The sequence below is a fragment of the Fistularia commersonii genome, chromosome 10 (assembly GCF_037954325.1).
Source record: "Fistularia commersonii isolate RoL2024-O1a breed Wild chromosome 10, RoL_Fcom_v1.0, whole genome shotgun sequence".
Classification (NCBI taxonomy): domain Eukaryota; kingdom Metazoa; phylum Chordata; class Actinopteri; order Syngnathiformes; family Fistulariidae; genus Fistularia; species Fistularia commersonii.
Window position 1 is genome coordinate 4,199,953 of NC_141293.1, and position 16,683 is coordinate 4,216,635.

A 16,683-nucleotide genomic window follows, 5' to 3' on the forward strand; every position below is an offset into this window, starting at 1 on the left:
TAGCAACCACGCTGAGCGACAGGAACGGTTCACGGTAATGTGAAGGATTGCTCTCTGAAATATGCCTGCCGTTACAGACTGATTTTTTTCGTTCAGGACACCGTACACAACTGGAGCTAGCCGTAAAGCATCGTTGAATTTTATCAGGGAGGTAAGAACTGTGTGTATTTCGACGCTGCTTTGACAGGTGCTGACCGGCGGCGTCACCGAGAAATCGACGCTGGTCATATAATACAGCAAGCGTTAGCTAGCTAACGCTAGCTAGTATTTCACTAGCATTTCGTAATCGATAGCGATCGATCATCTTAGGTCACTGCTAATTTATCGGGGTTATATCCCGCTGTTAATTGCGTCCCGACGCAACTGGCCTTGATTTGTAAATCGGTGACATATTCGCTTCAGTGCAAACGATTGTTAGCGGGCTAATGCTAACGTTAACGGCGGGTCGTTGCTAGTCAGCCCTGTGACGCTGTCAAAAGCCTCGCCTGGTTTTGACAGCTCAGTCTGAGCAGAGACAAGGCCAAAGTCACACTTATCCGTGACGAACTGTGGATTTATCCACGGCAGACCAATTCACCCCGCTATATAAACACCTGGTCTGAGCAACAATAAACGCATAAACCGTTTTCGGTTGCATCGGACGTTATATCTAAGTTACAACGCGTCGGCTAACGCCTACCTTTTGTGCATGATGCACTAGCTTAACTGCGATGTTAAATAACTTCACTAATATTGGCATTTGCGGACTATTTACTTTCATTATGAACATTTTCGTCAAAGTTAACGTAAGATTGCACGTAAAATAAATAATTTCATGTGCATCTTCCTGCATGGGTCAACGCCCCACCCTGTTGTACCTCCTATTTGTGTATGATTTAATGGTTATAATGTGGTTGAAACAGATTGTTTGATTTAAGCCAGGGGAAAAGAGGAAAAAATCTCGATATCCTCCTCATCACATTTGCCTGTAAGCGTGTGATTTTCCAATAAAACCACCGGTTAATTGGATTTTTCCTGCTTTGTATGACTAGCTGTGTCAGTGTTGCAGACACAGTGAGTGTGTTCATCTGACCCTGGGAACTGGGATGTCTGAGGTTCAGGCCTGTGTATAACAGACATCTGTGTTTATAATGGGGCAATAATGAAACATTACCGATTTTAATATCCAAGTTTGATGAAAAAAGTAAACTATTGAATTGCCTGAATTGCCCAGCAATGGACTTTGTTGATTCCTCCCCCTTTTGTGTTGCACAGTAATATCAGTGTCATGTTTCTGTAAACAAGAAGCAGCACTGCGCCCCTGACACAAAACAAATGATCACCTGATCAACCATGAGAATAAAAACACTAGGAGGCGTGTGCGTGTTTGCGTGTGTGCGCGCGCGCACGCATGTGTGTGAGGGTGTGTTTTTCTTCTGATTTTGTCTGATAGCTGTGAGGCCTGTTTGCAGTGACGCAGCTGCACGATTAAAAGTACATGGTTTACACAACGGAGACGTGTTTCTTTTGTGCGCACGAATGACTTTGTCAATGCAAAGTTAATTGAAGACCGTGCCCACCTCGAAAACTCTGAGTGGACAAACATTTTGTTGCTCACAGAAACTTGTTGTACACAGAGCGGGGCGGTAGATTGATTGTGTAATGACAGGACCTGCAGAATCTGGAGAAAAAAAAATCAATATTGGGATATTACAAAGCACCATTTGCAATATGCACGTGTTTAAGTCTGCTTTCAAATAGAGCCTTCCAAACTACTTTTACTATATTTAAAATTGATTGATGATTCAAATATCTAAATTAATACTAATGATTTTTAGCTTAAATGTGTTGTTTTTTTTGTTCCTTATTTTCAATATTTGTAAGTGCCCCCCCCCCCTTTTTTTTAGCCATTTTGTAGATTTTGGGGCTAGTTTCCTGCTCATTTTCATGCTACTTCTTGAAAAGTATAAAAGCGAGACTTTACTGATCGTTTTGACCAATTGCTAGTTTACTGGTCTCGTTATTTAATTTTTCTCAGTAAATCCAGATGAAAAAAAAAACCACAGATTCTTCCCCCGAGATGACTTGTGTTTACATATTAGTGATAAAGATATCGATTACAAGATTCAATCAAATTAAATCAAAAAAGTATGACACTCTACCTAATTGATATTGGATGTATAGATATCTTAATCAGCTCTTAGACAATACCTCTCAGACATGTATTTTCACGGGATTTTAGATACTGATTCTGGTAAATAATTCGGGAAATAATATTTTTACCACAAAATAACTTTCAGTTTTGTTTTTTTTAACCACTTTTTTCTTTTGTTTTTAGTTTTATTGTTTCTATTAAATCTGCATTTTGCGTATATTGTGTACAGACATTGTGTATTTGTCTGCACAATGTCTTCAAGTGTGAAGTAAGGCACTTTAAATAAATTGTATTATTATTATTGTTATTATTATTATTGTTATATTATTATTGTTATTGTTATTGTTATTGTTATATAATGACTGGAACAAGCTAAAATCTCAAATCGAAGCGTCTCCCTACCCCTACACTGTTTCCACTCCAAGTGTTGGCGTGAGTTTTCGTCTTAAAAGTTGACCAGCTGAGTGAGAACTCTTCAAGTATTATACTGCTTTTCACCGAACAATCGATAGTTAGAGGCGGAGTGGGCGGCAAAATCAGTTAACCAGAAAGAGACACTTTGGTTATATTATCTACATGGAGTATTTCACCTTTTATGTGTGTTTCTCCAAACCGGGATAAGGGATGAGCCAGTTTCCTAAGACCAGGATATTACGTTTATGCTGATCCAATGAGTTGGGCTATTATATCAGGGTATATTGAATATTTACAACTTGTGATATGTTTATACAGGAGTTTTTTAATATACGAAATTGCGATACGCAATGCTCCTGCCGTGCCGTGCGATTTGATTATATCGTGGGAGGATAGGGAATTTCCATCGGTTGAACTGCCGGAGGAAAATCTTTCGTGCTTTTCTTGCAAACATTGGCACGGAGCTAATTCACCGCAGAAGTTTACATCACACCGTGTCAAATGGAGGAAATTGAAACCACCTTCTTCATATCAGTTAATATGATTGTCCAGAAGTAGTTATTGAGTTATATGTTGATTTTATTTTTAACATTTCTGAAGTAATTCACAAAAAATGTACCATCAATGTATTATTATTATTATTATTATTATTATTATTATCAGCATTAATATCATATTAAATTCCCCTCAGGGAGTAAGCAGATTTTTTCCTACATACACACAAATCATTCATTTTATATATATGTATATGTATATATATATATATATATACACATATATATATATATATATATATATTTTTTTTTTTTGAATCTATAGCGATTTAAAAGTTAAACCAATCGTTTGTAAAGTATATTTTTCTCAAGTATATTCAGTAGAAAGTTTTTAATACAATGAGGAATCCGCTAGTAGTGTATTGAAAATTCTCAAACCAACTACAAAAACCAACTCTCCAAGAAATAAACAGGTAATAGGAAGGAAATTACTTTTAAAAATTCAAGTGATATATGAAACAATAGCCATGAAAGAATCAGAAAATAAGAAACCAAAAAAAAAAAAAAAAAAAAAAAATCAATTGCAATATTTTAGATCCCTGGTCTAAAATATTTGAACCGCTTGTGAATGTTTAGTGAGTGCCGTTGTGGTTTTTTAACTACTCATTATACAGTTAGTGCTGTGCGTCATCAATCGATCAATCATCAATAGGGTTTATCCCGCTCACAGTCGTACACACATGCAGCAGGGCTTCTGAATAACGTGATGAAAAATCTTTTTTTTTTTTTTTTTTTTAATTTTTTTTACCCACAACTCATATCTATAATGTAACCAAAATCGATCAGGTACTGTTTGGCATGCAAACAGCACCAATTTTCTCCCTATGTTTTATTCTAAAAGTCCAGCATTGTGTGTTTGGCTTTTGTTGAGGATGTCGATAACGCGACTCTCCCGCAAAAAAAAACGCATAGCTATGTTCAGATGGTGCTGTGGCAGGAAGAAAGGAAACATTCTCAGAAATTTTCAGACATCTGATAGCTTTTTCGTCTTCCGCATCGTCGGCACGGGAATGAAATGCGTCTCGCTATGCGGACGCTGCGTGATGTGGTGCCCGGAATTCAACCGGCGAGTAATAGGGGGTAATCTGTCAGTGATCCAAGCGTGGAAAAAGTCACGTTTGCACTCTTTGCACTTCCTCTTTGGTGTTGTCGGGGGCATTTTAAAACAAAATCTGTCTTTTTTTTTTTTTTTTTCTTACCCCATTAGGTGAGTGATGCCGTTAGCGTCTAGCTGCGACTGCCCCCACCTCGACTGCGTGGGGGAAATCACCAAGGAGGAGCTCATTCAGAAATCCCATGTAAGTCTTTGTCACAGGAATCGCCGTTGTTGGTATTTTCTGTCAAATCACAATCACTTCACCGGTTTTAATTCGAAGCCTGATTTTTCACAAGTGTCCCTTGCTGCAAGGTTGGTCTGATATGACATTTACATTTCAGGGATTTGATTTATTTCCTATTTAATTAAATGTTAATATTTTAAATATTAATATACATATATTTATTAGCATATAATTTATTATTAAGTAGTATTACTATGTTTAAAATTGCATTTTTTTCCATGGATAGTAGACATTTTTTTGCCAATTTTTTTTCCAGCCATCTCACTTGCCTGGGAAAATAATGTAAATAGAAGTAAGCTTTTCAAAGGCACAATTGTGTAAAAACACTTATTTAAAAAAGAAACTCGAAAAAAACAATGTTTTTTTAAATGAGATAAAATCAAGGAATAACTGGAAAATCGGGTTGGAATTTGTAAAAGTACTGCAAGAAATGACCCTGCAGAAGTGAAAATTAAGCAACTCATAGTTATTCACCAAAAAAAACGCCTTAAATGAGGATGAAATTGCTCAAAATCATGAAGAAAGTACCTAAAAAAAAAAAATAAAATGAAATACATGAGAAGACTTGAGAGCTTAAAGGAAACTTCCAAAAATATCAGCAACTTGAGGAAAGCGGCGTCAAAAAAAGTTTACGGAGATTTGAGGCACTTTTTTTGGGATTAAAAATATTTCGAAATGATTCACCCGCTTCTCTCGCAATGGCTCTTAACCCGAGACTGTTGCTGCTTTTCCAGGGCCAGTGTCAAGACTGTAAGGTTGGAGGACCAAATCTGTGGGCGTGTCTGGAGGTAAGGCAGTCCCATGGCGCTTTTCTGCGGCACGGCTCCAGCGATTCAACCGGGAATACTACCTGGTATCTTGGCGGAAAAAAAAAAAACAAAAAACGATTGCACCGCCATCGCCTTGTTTGTGTGCCTGGCGTCACCTGTAAAATGACGGAAAACCGGAATCGAGTCGAGCCTTTATGGCAGCTTGTCAAAAAATGTATTTTTTTGTGTTTTACAGAACGGCTGCTCGTATGTGGGCTGCGGAGAATCTCACACAGACCACAGCACCGGTCACTCGCAGGTGAGAGATATTCCACGTTTCCGGTGGCGTTCGGCGACGATGCGCACGGACGACAGAAGAAGGGTGGTGGCCGTCGCCGCGGAGAGTGTTTTAAATTATACAAGGATGCCGAGGAGGCGCAGATGGCGGGATGGGATATCGTTCCCGAATCCCAGAAATGAAAGTGTCCGCGGCTCATCTTTATCTTTATGCTTTTTCTCTCCGATCAAAGTGGCAGCACGTGCGATCTTTTTCGTCTCCGGAGTGCACCGATGTCGAAAAAGCAATCGCGCGGCTCTTGTCTGCAGACATCTTAACACGCAGTGCAATTTCAGTAAAGGAGCTTCCATTATTTATTCCCCGTTCCGTTCCTGCGGGAGCTGAGGGGAGACTCCTTGACACATCTGCGGTTTTACTGTATCTTCTTCGCTCCGGTTACCCTAGTTTTGACTCAGGCCGAGCTTCCAGCCTGTCGGGAAATGGAGCCGGGAATGAGGATTGTCCATTGTCCCGTGAATTGAATAAAATACGAATATTCTATTTGAATAGAATAGAAGACGTGGGAGTTTTGTTGCGAGACCCCCCCACGAAGAATTAATTTAGTAGAGACAGTAGAGCGACGGATTAATTTAGCAGAGACATGATAATTTTGATGGTATTTACAGATATATTAACCCTCAACAAACCTCACTCAACCCCTTTACGCAAACCGTTAGCAACCCACCGTCGGCTAAGCCAGGGGTGGCGGGACGCATTTTTTTTATTTCGTTTTTTATGCACGGGTCAAATAGGTGAAGAAAATAAAAATTGCAATTTAAATTTTTCGATTTTTTGATATTTTATTTCAATTTTAAAATCATTAATGATCATATAAATGTACCCGACCGGCATTGTTTTGTATGTAATCATCAATACGAAATTAAACCGAAAGAAAAAATAAGCTTCTAAATTCAATATTGATTAAAAAAAGCAAAATGGTGCCGTGAAATGCTAAGCTCTGGTGCCGTTTCTTCGAGTGGAAAAGTATCTTCGAATTTTTGTGGATCTTCCGTATGCCTCAGTGGCATTTTTTTTTTCTTCAGAAACATCGTTATAGGCAATTGGTGTTTCTGCTTTCTTTTTTTTTTTCCCGGTCGGTTGAACTACCATGGCCCTCCGTCGAAGTTACCAAAGTGGACCGAAGATCTCGTATTTTATTTATTTTATAAAATTAATTGTAGTTTAATTTTACTCTTAATTTAACTCTTAATTTTACATTTTTTTTCTTCTTCGGCAGGAACAGTTCGTGGCGAAATAAATGTTAAATTACTGCAAAAAATAAACGCTAAAGAATGACAAATTGCGAGTTTATTACAAAAATAATCCAAATTATCCACTGTATTCCTTTAATGGAGCCACAGTGGGGAAATTTCAACCACTTGCAAGAAAAAGTTATCATAAATAGAAAACTAAAAATAAACAGGGTTACCAATATATATATATATATATATAGATATAGATATAAACAGGCAGCACTTTTTAAACAAGTTGCAACTAAACAATACATTGGCAACATAAACATTATAAACCTGTTCAAAAATATTGAAAAAAACAGCATTACTTGCAGCGGTATCCTGAACCGAATCAGAAAAAAAAAGAGAATAAATGATGAATTTCAAGTATCACTCGACTGATTTTAATGGATTCTGACGTTTTTTTTTTTTTTTTTTTTGCTGTCAGGCGGCGCCCCCTTTGTGGTTTTTATTCATTTATTTATTCATTTATTTATTGAAGTGAATTTCAGTGCGTGACTTTGGATCGTAGCTCGACATCAGAAAGACGTCCCTTCAGCACCAGGGAGATGTCAGAACGATTTGAATCGGAGCGTTTGAGATAAAGAAAAAAAAAAAATGAAAGGCGCAGTCGGAAAGATGTCTGTTCAGAATCTGGAAAAATGGCTGTGTCATACTTGAAGGATGGAAGATGGATTTTAGTCGATACGTGAGAAACTGCTGAATCAGTCTGGGTTTAAATTTAGGAAAACTTTTTTTAGGTTTTTTTTTTTTTTTTTTTTTTGCTGGGAGGTTCGTCAAACATGAGCCGTCATCTCAACAGGGTTGATAGTAGATTGACGTCAGAATTGCAACTAAATATCAATATTGGTGTCCAAGATTCAACAAAGCGATCGGATATATTACAAAGAGTGTTTACATATAATATGGATTTATTCTTGGTGATTTATCAGTGTGTATAAGGAAAAAAAAACTGTCCATTACTTGTCCCAGAAGACATCATTGGGTGTTTATTTCGCAGTTTAAGAGATACAAGCGGAGAATTTGTGGCGCTGCAATTAAACTTCTTAATGTAAAAGTGTAATAATACAGCAACACAATAACAGAGTTAGTCACGGGTCTGTGCAGGGAATCTGTATTTGTTGGACACCTAAATCCTTTGCTCTCTAGACTTCAAGGCTGGAGCGTAAACCTTGTTGAGCCGCATTTTGTAATAACGGTGCATTTTGTAATAAACGTCCAAAATGTAATAACTTTTTCATTTCATTTTGTAATAAAGCTGCATTTTGTAATAAGGCCGCATTTTGTAACAAACTGCCCCAACGCATTTTGTAATAAATTTTGCTGCATTATGTAATAAGGTATTACATATTGAGAAGATTATTACAAAATGCACTTGCAACTTTTTTATTTTCTAGGAAATGTAATAACATGGTGCGTTATGTAATAACAATTTTAAAGCATAAGTTTGTTAATTGTATTTTATTTTACTTAAAAGTATTTGTAAAAGCTAGGCCTAATATTAGTATCACTGTATTAGCCTAGTAACAGTACTTAGCAATTACTATCAGTACATTATTCAAAGGTTGCATTAACAAAGAATATTCTATAAATTCCATGTTATTACATTTCCTGGAGAATAAAAAAGTTGCAAGTGCATTTTGTAATAATCTTCTCAAAAACTTATTACATAATGCGGCAAAATTTATTTCAAAATGCGTTGGGGCAGTTTATTACAAAAAGCGGCAGTTTATTACAAAATGCGGCTTTATTACAAAATGAAATGAAAAAGTTATTACATTTTGGACGTTTATTACAAAATGCACCGTTATTACAAAATGCGGCTCAACAAACCTTGACAGCGAATTTTTTTTATTTTTTATTTTTTTTTATTTTTAATTTTAATATTTTTTTAATTTAATTTTTTAACATTTTTTTGTAATCAAAATGAGATCCAACCGGTTCGAACTGCGCTGCGGCATCGCTGGGATTTCACAGATGCGCGTTTCGCAAAAGCGAAGAAACGGCACGATCGCGCGGATTTTTCCCAAAGAACTGCTAGCACGATCGCGCGCAGTTTAAGAGTTACAAGCGGAGAATTTGTGGTGCTGCAATTAAACTTCTTAATGTAAAAGTGTAATAATACACCAACACAATAACAGAATTAGTCACGGGTCTGTGCAGGGAATCTGTATTTGTTGGACACCTAAATCCTTTGCTCTCTCGACTTCAAGCCTGGAGCGTAAACCTTGACAGCGAATTGTTTTTTCTTTGTTTTTTTTTTTTTTTATTTTTTTTTATTTTTATTTTTAATTTTAATTTTTTTTTAATTTAATTTTTTAACATTTTTTTTGTAATCAAAATGAGATCCATTTCACAGATGCGCGTTTCGCAAAAGCGAAGAAACGGCACGATCACGCGGATTTTTCCCAAAGAACTGCTAGCGCGATCGCGCGCAGTTTAAGAGTTACAAGCGGAGAATTTGTGGTGCTGCAATTAAACTTCTTAATGTAAAAGTGTAATAATACACCAACACAATAACAGAATTAGTCACGGGTCTGTGCAGGGAATCTGTTTTTGTTGGACACCTAAATCCTTTGCTCTCTCGACTTCAAGCCTGGAGCGTAAAGCTTGACAGCGAATTTTTTTTTTTTTTTTTTTTTTTTTTTTTTTTTTTTTTTAATTTTTAATTTTAATTTTTTTTTAATTTAATTTTTCAACATTTTTTTTGTAATCAAAATGAGATCCATTTCACAGATGCGCGTTTCGCGAAAGCGAAGAAACGGCACGATCGCGCGGATTTTTCCCAAAGAACTGCTAGCGCGATCGCGCGCTTGGTGGTGGAGCCTGCTCAAGTGTCGCGGCTCCGGGTTCGGCGTTCCGCATAGCGGACGTGAAACGATTTGCCCTCACAAAGCATTCGCTGTGTAATATTCAAGTTCCAGGGGGATTTAATCATAGTAAATATTATGTGAGCCGTTGCAAAAATCTTCTAAGCCCCATAAATCCAGCTTATTATTAATGCTCTACCTGCTCTGCTTGGCTTCATGAATGATTCAAGCAGGGGAGTGTGAGTCTTTGCCCCGTGCCAGCTCTTGTGCTCGGCCTCGCCGTGTGAGGTCTAATGCAGCCGTCATGAATAATGCAGGCCCTGCCGGTCGGCCGCTGCTCACGTTCGCTCTGCTGCCGACCCGCCAACCGCCGCCGGTTTGCCCCCAAATCACCCCAACCCCCAACCCCGTACCTCCCGACCTCAAATATCACGTGTCCGGCTTTTGAAATTGTCTTGTTGATGTAACCTTGGAGTCAAAATACAAGTTGGGATGGTCGAGATTCGTTAAAAATCATCCAAAATACATCAGAAGACTTTAAGTTTATAGGGTTTTGATGCTTAGGCTAGTCTCAAGACTGGGATTTTACAAAGACCTGGGTCACTTTTTACTAGATTTTTCGGCGACTTCGGCAACTACGTTGGATAGTTGACATCGTTCAAGACGCCATATCGCAAAGAAATAACGTCTTTGTCGCCGACGCCGCTCTGTCGATTGTTTGTCGACCAGGTTTCCATTTTTGTTAGCGCTCATCAAAAGACTTGTGATAATATCAAATAGATCTGATATTGTCGTCAATGCGAGACTTTTTAAGAGAATGATCAGATAACTACCTTATAATTAATGACCGAGATGATGGGAGATGCGCTGCGTTTCCGGTAAAAGTCCACATCTTTCCTTCAGATTTTCAGTTTTTAGTCTGTGATGGTGAAAATCATCAGCATAAAATCACTTCAGTCTGATTTCATGCATTTCATTTTCCTGACGTCTCTTTTCCTACTTCTTACAAAATGACCACATGTAATCATATGTATGTATGTTACATATATTTTTACATACCTTTAACTTTATTTTAATTGTATTTATTTATTTTATTCATTTATTTTCTCTTGATTGTTCTTTTTATTTTATTTTTATTCTTCGCTATTTTTTATTCTTTATGTTTCTGGAGCGTTCTATTTCGATTCTTCCCCGTTTGACTCCGTAGCAGGAGCTGCTTTAGATGAAAAGCGATTTTCCCCCCGGTGGATCAATAGACTATTCTGATTCCGATTCAAAGAACACACGAGAAGTAGCCCATTTTGATTTGGCGTGACATCATTCTACAAGAGGACTCGTTACGATATATGCGATATCGTTATTGCGTCAAGACATTTTAAATGCACTCACTGGTAAGGTTCACTTTGGGATTCGGCTTTTTTATGCAAGAGTGCAGGATGAAAATAAACCATCGAGATGTTTGTGTTAGCGCTCGGCGTCACCAACACCAGAGAAAATCGTGTCTCTTGTCGTTGGATTGCGTCTTTGCGTTGTTTAAGGCCATAAACTGTTGATAGTGTGCAGATAAATACCGTAATTTCCGGACTATTGGGCGCACCTCAATATAAGCCGCACCGGCTAGCCGATCGCTATCTCGGGCTTCCTCCTGCGCGCTAAAACTGTCAAAGTCGTCTTATTCGGTGTCAGAGTTGAACGGACTCACAATTTCCCGGTCATTTCATCGATCCGATGTGACGAGGATAAACGTTTTAGCGGCGTGAAGCTCCTTAGCGTCCCCCACCCAAAAAAGTCCATATATTAGCCGCATCGTTGTTTACGTGAAAAAAGTCGCGGCTTATCGTCCGGAAATTACGGTAGATAATGTGCCTTTTGAATAACAGAGGGGTCCGCGGTGTCGCAGCAACGTCGAGCCTTTGGTTGGCTTCTTATCGACTAATGACTTTTTCCATCAAGACCGTTTTTTGCCTGCGCTCGATTAATCTCGATCCACGATGGCTCATTCCCCTTCTTTTGCTCGCAGGAGACGCGCCATAATCTGACCGTGAACCTGACCACGCTCCGAGTGTGGTGTTACGCCTGTGGCAAAGAGGTGTTCTTGGAGCGCAAACTGGGCCCCCAATCGTCGCACGCCAACAAGTCCCTCGCTTCTTCACAGAATCCTGCTCCGGTAAGAGCCAGCTCTAAATCCATACTCAAAATAATGTCCTACATATGTAGCTGTACACTCAATTCTCAATTGCGATTTATAACATCACATTTCCTTCTACTCCTTTCCATGTACCAGTTACCGTATTTTCCGTACCATAAGGCGCACTGGATTATAAGGCGCACCTTCAATGAATGGCCTATTTTTTTTTTTTTTAAATTCATATATAAGGCGCACCTCATTATAAGGCGCATATCATAGAAGCCACAGTATCCACTAAATGGTGCTGCGCTAAAGGGAATGCCAACAAAACAGTCAGATAAGTCAGTCAAACTTTATTACCGTATTTTAACGACTATAAGGCGCACATAGCAGTCTTAGATTTTCTTCAAAATGTGCGGCGCACCCTATAGTGCAGTGCGTGTTGTTGTTGTAAGGCAGACGTGGCACAGAACACCACGAGAACATTAAAGGGGGAAGTGTGGGCGTTGATTGTCTATAAAAAGAACGGGCATGTGCGTTATGCAGAACATCGTCGTTTTTAACAACCCTGAAAATGGCAAAGAGACACGCTTATGAAGCACAGTTTAAACTGAAGGCCATCAGCTACGTGGAGGAACACGGAAATCGAGCAGCCGCGAGAGAGTTCAAGAATCGATGGTTCGCAAGACTCGAGCAGTGGATCATCGACCAAAGAACGAGTGGGAGAAGCGTTTCGACGGTCACCATTTGACTAAAAGCAGTAACGCTAGCAGAAGAAATGAAAAATGACACATTTCCAAGGAGGTCCGTCTTGGTGCTTTCTTTTCATGAAACGGTGCCCTTTTTCCATCCGGACCAGGACTACGGTAGCGCAGCAACTTCCAGCAGATTATAATGAAAAGGCGGAAGTGCGGGCGTGGATTATATATAAAACCCGCGCCCTATAATCAGGTGCGCCTTATATGTGTGTTAAATACAGCAATGGCACACAAAACTGAGACGGCCCCTTTTTAGTTCGGTGCTCCTTATGGTCGTGAAAATACGGTAATAGAATAAAAACCAACATTCTGACAACTCCGTTCACTCCCAAAACAAGTAAGTGTTTTCACAATACGGTACTATATGTACCGGTAGCTCTTACCGGTATTTGCGCCGCCTTCGTTGAAAGCAATGTTTTTCCAACTCCATTCGTCACAGTTCAAAACGTTTCATAAAACGATCGATATAGATCAATTTATAAGATGCAGCGGGTTATAAGGTGCACTGCCGTTTTTTGAGAAGAATAAAGGTGTTTAGGTGCGACTTATAGTGTGGTTTTTCCAGCTTTTTCACTTTTCTTGGTAAACATAGCTGGTGAATAGCTTCCTCTTCAAATATCTCTCACAGAGATGAGATGATGATGATGATGAGAACAACTTTATTAATCCCGAAGGAAATTGTTGTGCCAGAATTTCAAGTAAAAAAAAAACAAAAAAAAACATAACAGTAATAGATAATAGTAGAAAGGAGGAAGAATAAGAAATATAATGAAATATGAATTGTCTTAACTGTTAGCAGTAACTACAAAGATTGAGAAACTAAAGATAAAGAGAAGCTAAAATACAGCCGCAAAGCGTTCTGAAAGGACGATTGTTCATGAAGGTGTCACTGCCAAAGCTGCTTATTTAATAATAATAATAATAAGCAGAACATCAACAAATCCCTTGTGTCGTTTCCTACCGCTGCGCGAGTCATTTTTCATATGATAACAGATGGCATCTTTGTTTTGGACGTCCCCTCGGGTGAGTCAGCTGTTTTTCCAGTCGTGGAGACTAGCTGCCATGACTCGGCGGGATTAGTGAGAACGTAGGTACCGTGTTGATCGGCAAACCGGCTTTTTTTTTTTTTTCATTCGATTATTTTGCTCATCTATTTAAGCAGCCGTTGTCGGCGTATGCAGAGCAAGTAGACTCTTATCGGATCGATATTCTCTACTTTTGCAATTCAATCCCGGCATCCTTCTACATGTTGCAACTCAGTTGAGAAGAACTTAATGGATTGGGTATTGTAGAAACGTTCAATAATTAGTTATTTATTCCGCTTATCCCAGGGATAAATGTTTTAGCGGCGTGAAGCTCGTTAGCCCCCCCCCCCCCCCCCCCCAAAAAAATGTCCATATATTAGCCGCAGCTTTGTTTACGTGAAAAAAGTCGCGGCTTATCGTCCGGAAATCACGGTAATACCAATTCAGATTTCATCATGTGCGCTAAATACCCGACATGTCTAATCATCTCAGGTTAGGAACTATTTAAGAGCCGTCAACTAAAGCCCCAAACATGGAAACCCCTCGTCAAATTCTTCCAGTCGTGGCAAATGGACTTGAATTTCTTCATTTGAAGAGGTTTCACCCCTCATTCCAGAGGCTTCTTCAGTTCTTCTTCTTCAGAGCTAAAGAAACCCTGAGGGGTCAAGTAAGGAAATTCGAGTCCGGTCGCCACGGCGAGAAGATTTTGACAAGATTCTCTCATGATCTGGATGACTGGAAACCTCCGGGGTCACGGAGACCCTTTAGTTGGGCCATTTCGTGCATGATATTTTTATCCATCATCAATATTCATCGTGATTCCCCGAACGAGATGCTTGCAATTTAATTATGGTTGATCTGGTGGCAGCTTTCATAACCAGCATATGCTGCTCAGGGTCCTGGGGAGAAAGAATAATTGGTCATTAGGCGAGAACGGTTGATTACCTTGGCTCGAGATGAAACCCTGATAAAATAAAGTCCGCTTCGCCTTATTACCTTCTACCGTGACGCTTTCCTCACTTCGATAAGGTGATCTCAGGTCAGACCAACCGCCGAACTTTCATTGTACAACATAATTACCGTTACGTAAGTGCTCTCTCTGTAAATAAACAGCTGCGCGGCGATTATTTCTGCCAGTTTACCTCGACCCCCTGTGACATCTTTGTCATCTCGCGCAAATTGTATCCGCCCGTTTAATCGTCGGACTTCCTGTGTCCCGTACTTTAGAATAACGTGACACCCGGGAGCCCGACGTCGCTCAGAGTGCCTCCCAATGGCGCTTGCGAAGACCTGGAAATGGAGACGGAAGAAGAGGACGATTTGCGCGCCAGGGGTAAATACCGGCAACCGAACACTAACCCTAACCTGACACTTGGTGTTTTCTCTCGCAGTAGTGAGACGCTCCTGAACAAGAAGCACCAAATAAGTCAGTGTTTGTACTGTTGTTAGAACCACGGTTATTTTGATCGGAATTCTCAGTGGGTCCCAAATGTCAAGTCTGAGATCATCAGATTTACTGGGCTCCGGAGCATGGTATTATTTTTGCTTGAATAATACATAATGTATACGATCCGTAATTTAATAACTGGGCAAATAAGGTTAAGGGCCACAATCTGATATGTGTTGTTTTGCATGCAGTTGGGTAATGTGACATTGAGAAACAAAATAAAATTATTTGATTTAATCGGATTACTATTTCTAACTTGCTTTCCCTTGCTTTTCACTTGCACAAGAAAAAGAAATGTGAGCAAGGTTTATGCATATACTGGAATAACTGGAATAATCCTGCAGAAACAAAACATTGATGTATTTAAACAAAACCTCGCTTTTGGAGGTGATCAGCTATTTTTAAATATCTGGTGTTTAAATAAATCGTAAAAAACGATATCCGGGTCTCGGCTTGTAGTTGCCGATTACTTTTCGGGCCTTTTGAAGTCAAATGTAATGTAGTGGGACGCTCATTTGGCACGCGTTTTCCGTCCGTCGCTCGTTTTTTTCTCTCCGGAAAAACAAATCGATTCACAAAGAAATGACGGATCGGATTAAAACGCTGGGCTTCGGGGCAGCCCTGTAAATTTCGATGAGCAGATTGTTTTAATTTCCACGGTTTGCTCTGTTCCCCCCCCCCCACCCCAACCCTCAGGCCTGACGGGACTGAAGAACATTGGCAACACCTGCTACATGAACGCCGCCCTCCAGGCCCTGTCCAACTGGTGAGACTCCGGCTCTCCGTTTAGCCTTGCAGTGCCGCTGTGTCTGCAAAATGTCTTTTCTGCATTGGACTTCTATTGCAAATTAAGATCGTCTTATTTCTCTCCCTTCGTTCTTCGTCATCGCGACTGTTTATTTAAGTTATAATTTGTGATTCACTCTTATTTGACCGCCAATGCAAAAAACTAGATCAAAGAAAAAACAGTTTGGAACTGATTTTAAAATACTTGTGATATTTCTTTATAATACTCTCAGTTTAAAGTAAACAGAAATTAGATTTGAAGATAAATTTCACGGGTCGCCCGTTGGTCGGGAACCAATGGCTTCCGAGCATGTCCGGGTCATTGGTTTCTTCAAGTTTTTTTAAGTCATTTTTGCTTACGCTGCTCATCATCCATTGCTATGGCAACGTTTCTACCATCTCCAAGCATATGAACTATTTTTGAGAAATATGCCATAGTCTATAAGTGTCAAACTCTGGCCATTGCCAACTACCGTATTTTCCACACCATAAGGCGCACTGGATTATAAGGCGCATCTTCAATGAATGGCCTATTTTTAAAAAAAAATCATATATGAGGCGCATAGAATAGAAGCTACAGTAGTGGCTGGGGTTTTAGCCAGCTCTAAAGCCATACTCAAAATAAAGGCCTATTATGTAGCCTTACACTCAATTCTCAATTGTGTTTTTTAACATCACATTTCCTTCTACTCCTTTCTACGTACATATGTCCGTATTTTCCGTAGCATAAGGCGGACGGGATTATAAGGCGCATCTTAAATGAATGGCCTATTTTTCAAAAAAATTCATATATAAGGTGCACCGCATTATAAGGCGCATATGATAGAGTATAGCAGTGGCTGGGGTTGCATTATGCATCCACTAAATGGAGCTGCACTAAAGGAAATGTCAACAAAACAGTCAGATAAGTCAGTCAAACTTTATTAATAGAATACAAACCAACCTTCT

General features: G+C 39.3%; 1 protein-coding gene across 3 annotated transcripts in view; it reads left to right on the forward strand.

Moving 5' to 3' along the window:
- Positions 1-16,683, forward strand: part of usp33 (ubiquitin specific peptidase 33) — a 34,617-nt gene continuing 17,934 nt past the window's right edge. For 2 of the 3 annotated variants that reach the window (XM_086153388.1, XM_086153389.1), the window contains exons 1-7: positions 1-151; positions 4,310-4,400; positions 5,177-5,230; positions 5,448-5,510; positions 11,612-11,758; positions 14,730-14,835; positions 15,646-15,715. In XM_086153388.1, coding sequence (XP_086009514.1) covers positions 4,317-4,400; positions 5,177-5,230; positions 5,448-5,510; positions 11,612-11,758; positions 14,730-14,835; positions 15,646-15,715 — 524 coding nt within the window. In that variant the 5' untranslated portion in view covers positions 1-151; positions 4,310-4,316. Of the gene's footprint in view, positions 152-4,309; positions 4,401-5,176; positions 5,231-5,447; positions 5,511-11,611; positions 11,759-12,675; positions 12,815-14,729; positions 14,836-15,645; positions 15,716-16,683 lie in introns of those variants that run through there. The other variant, XM_086153390.1, reaches the window with a different exon arrangement.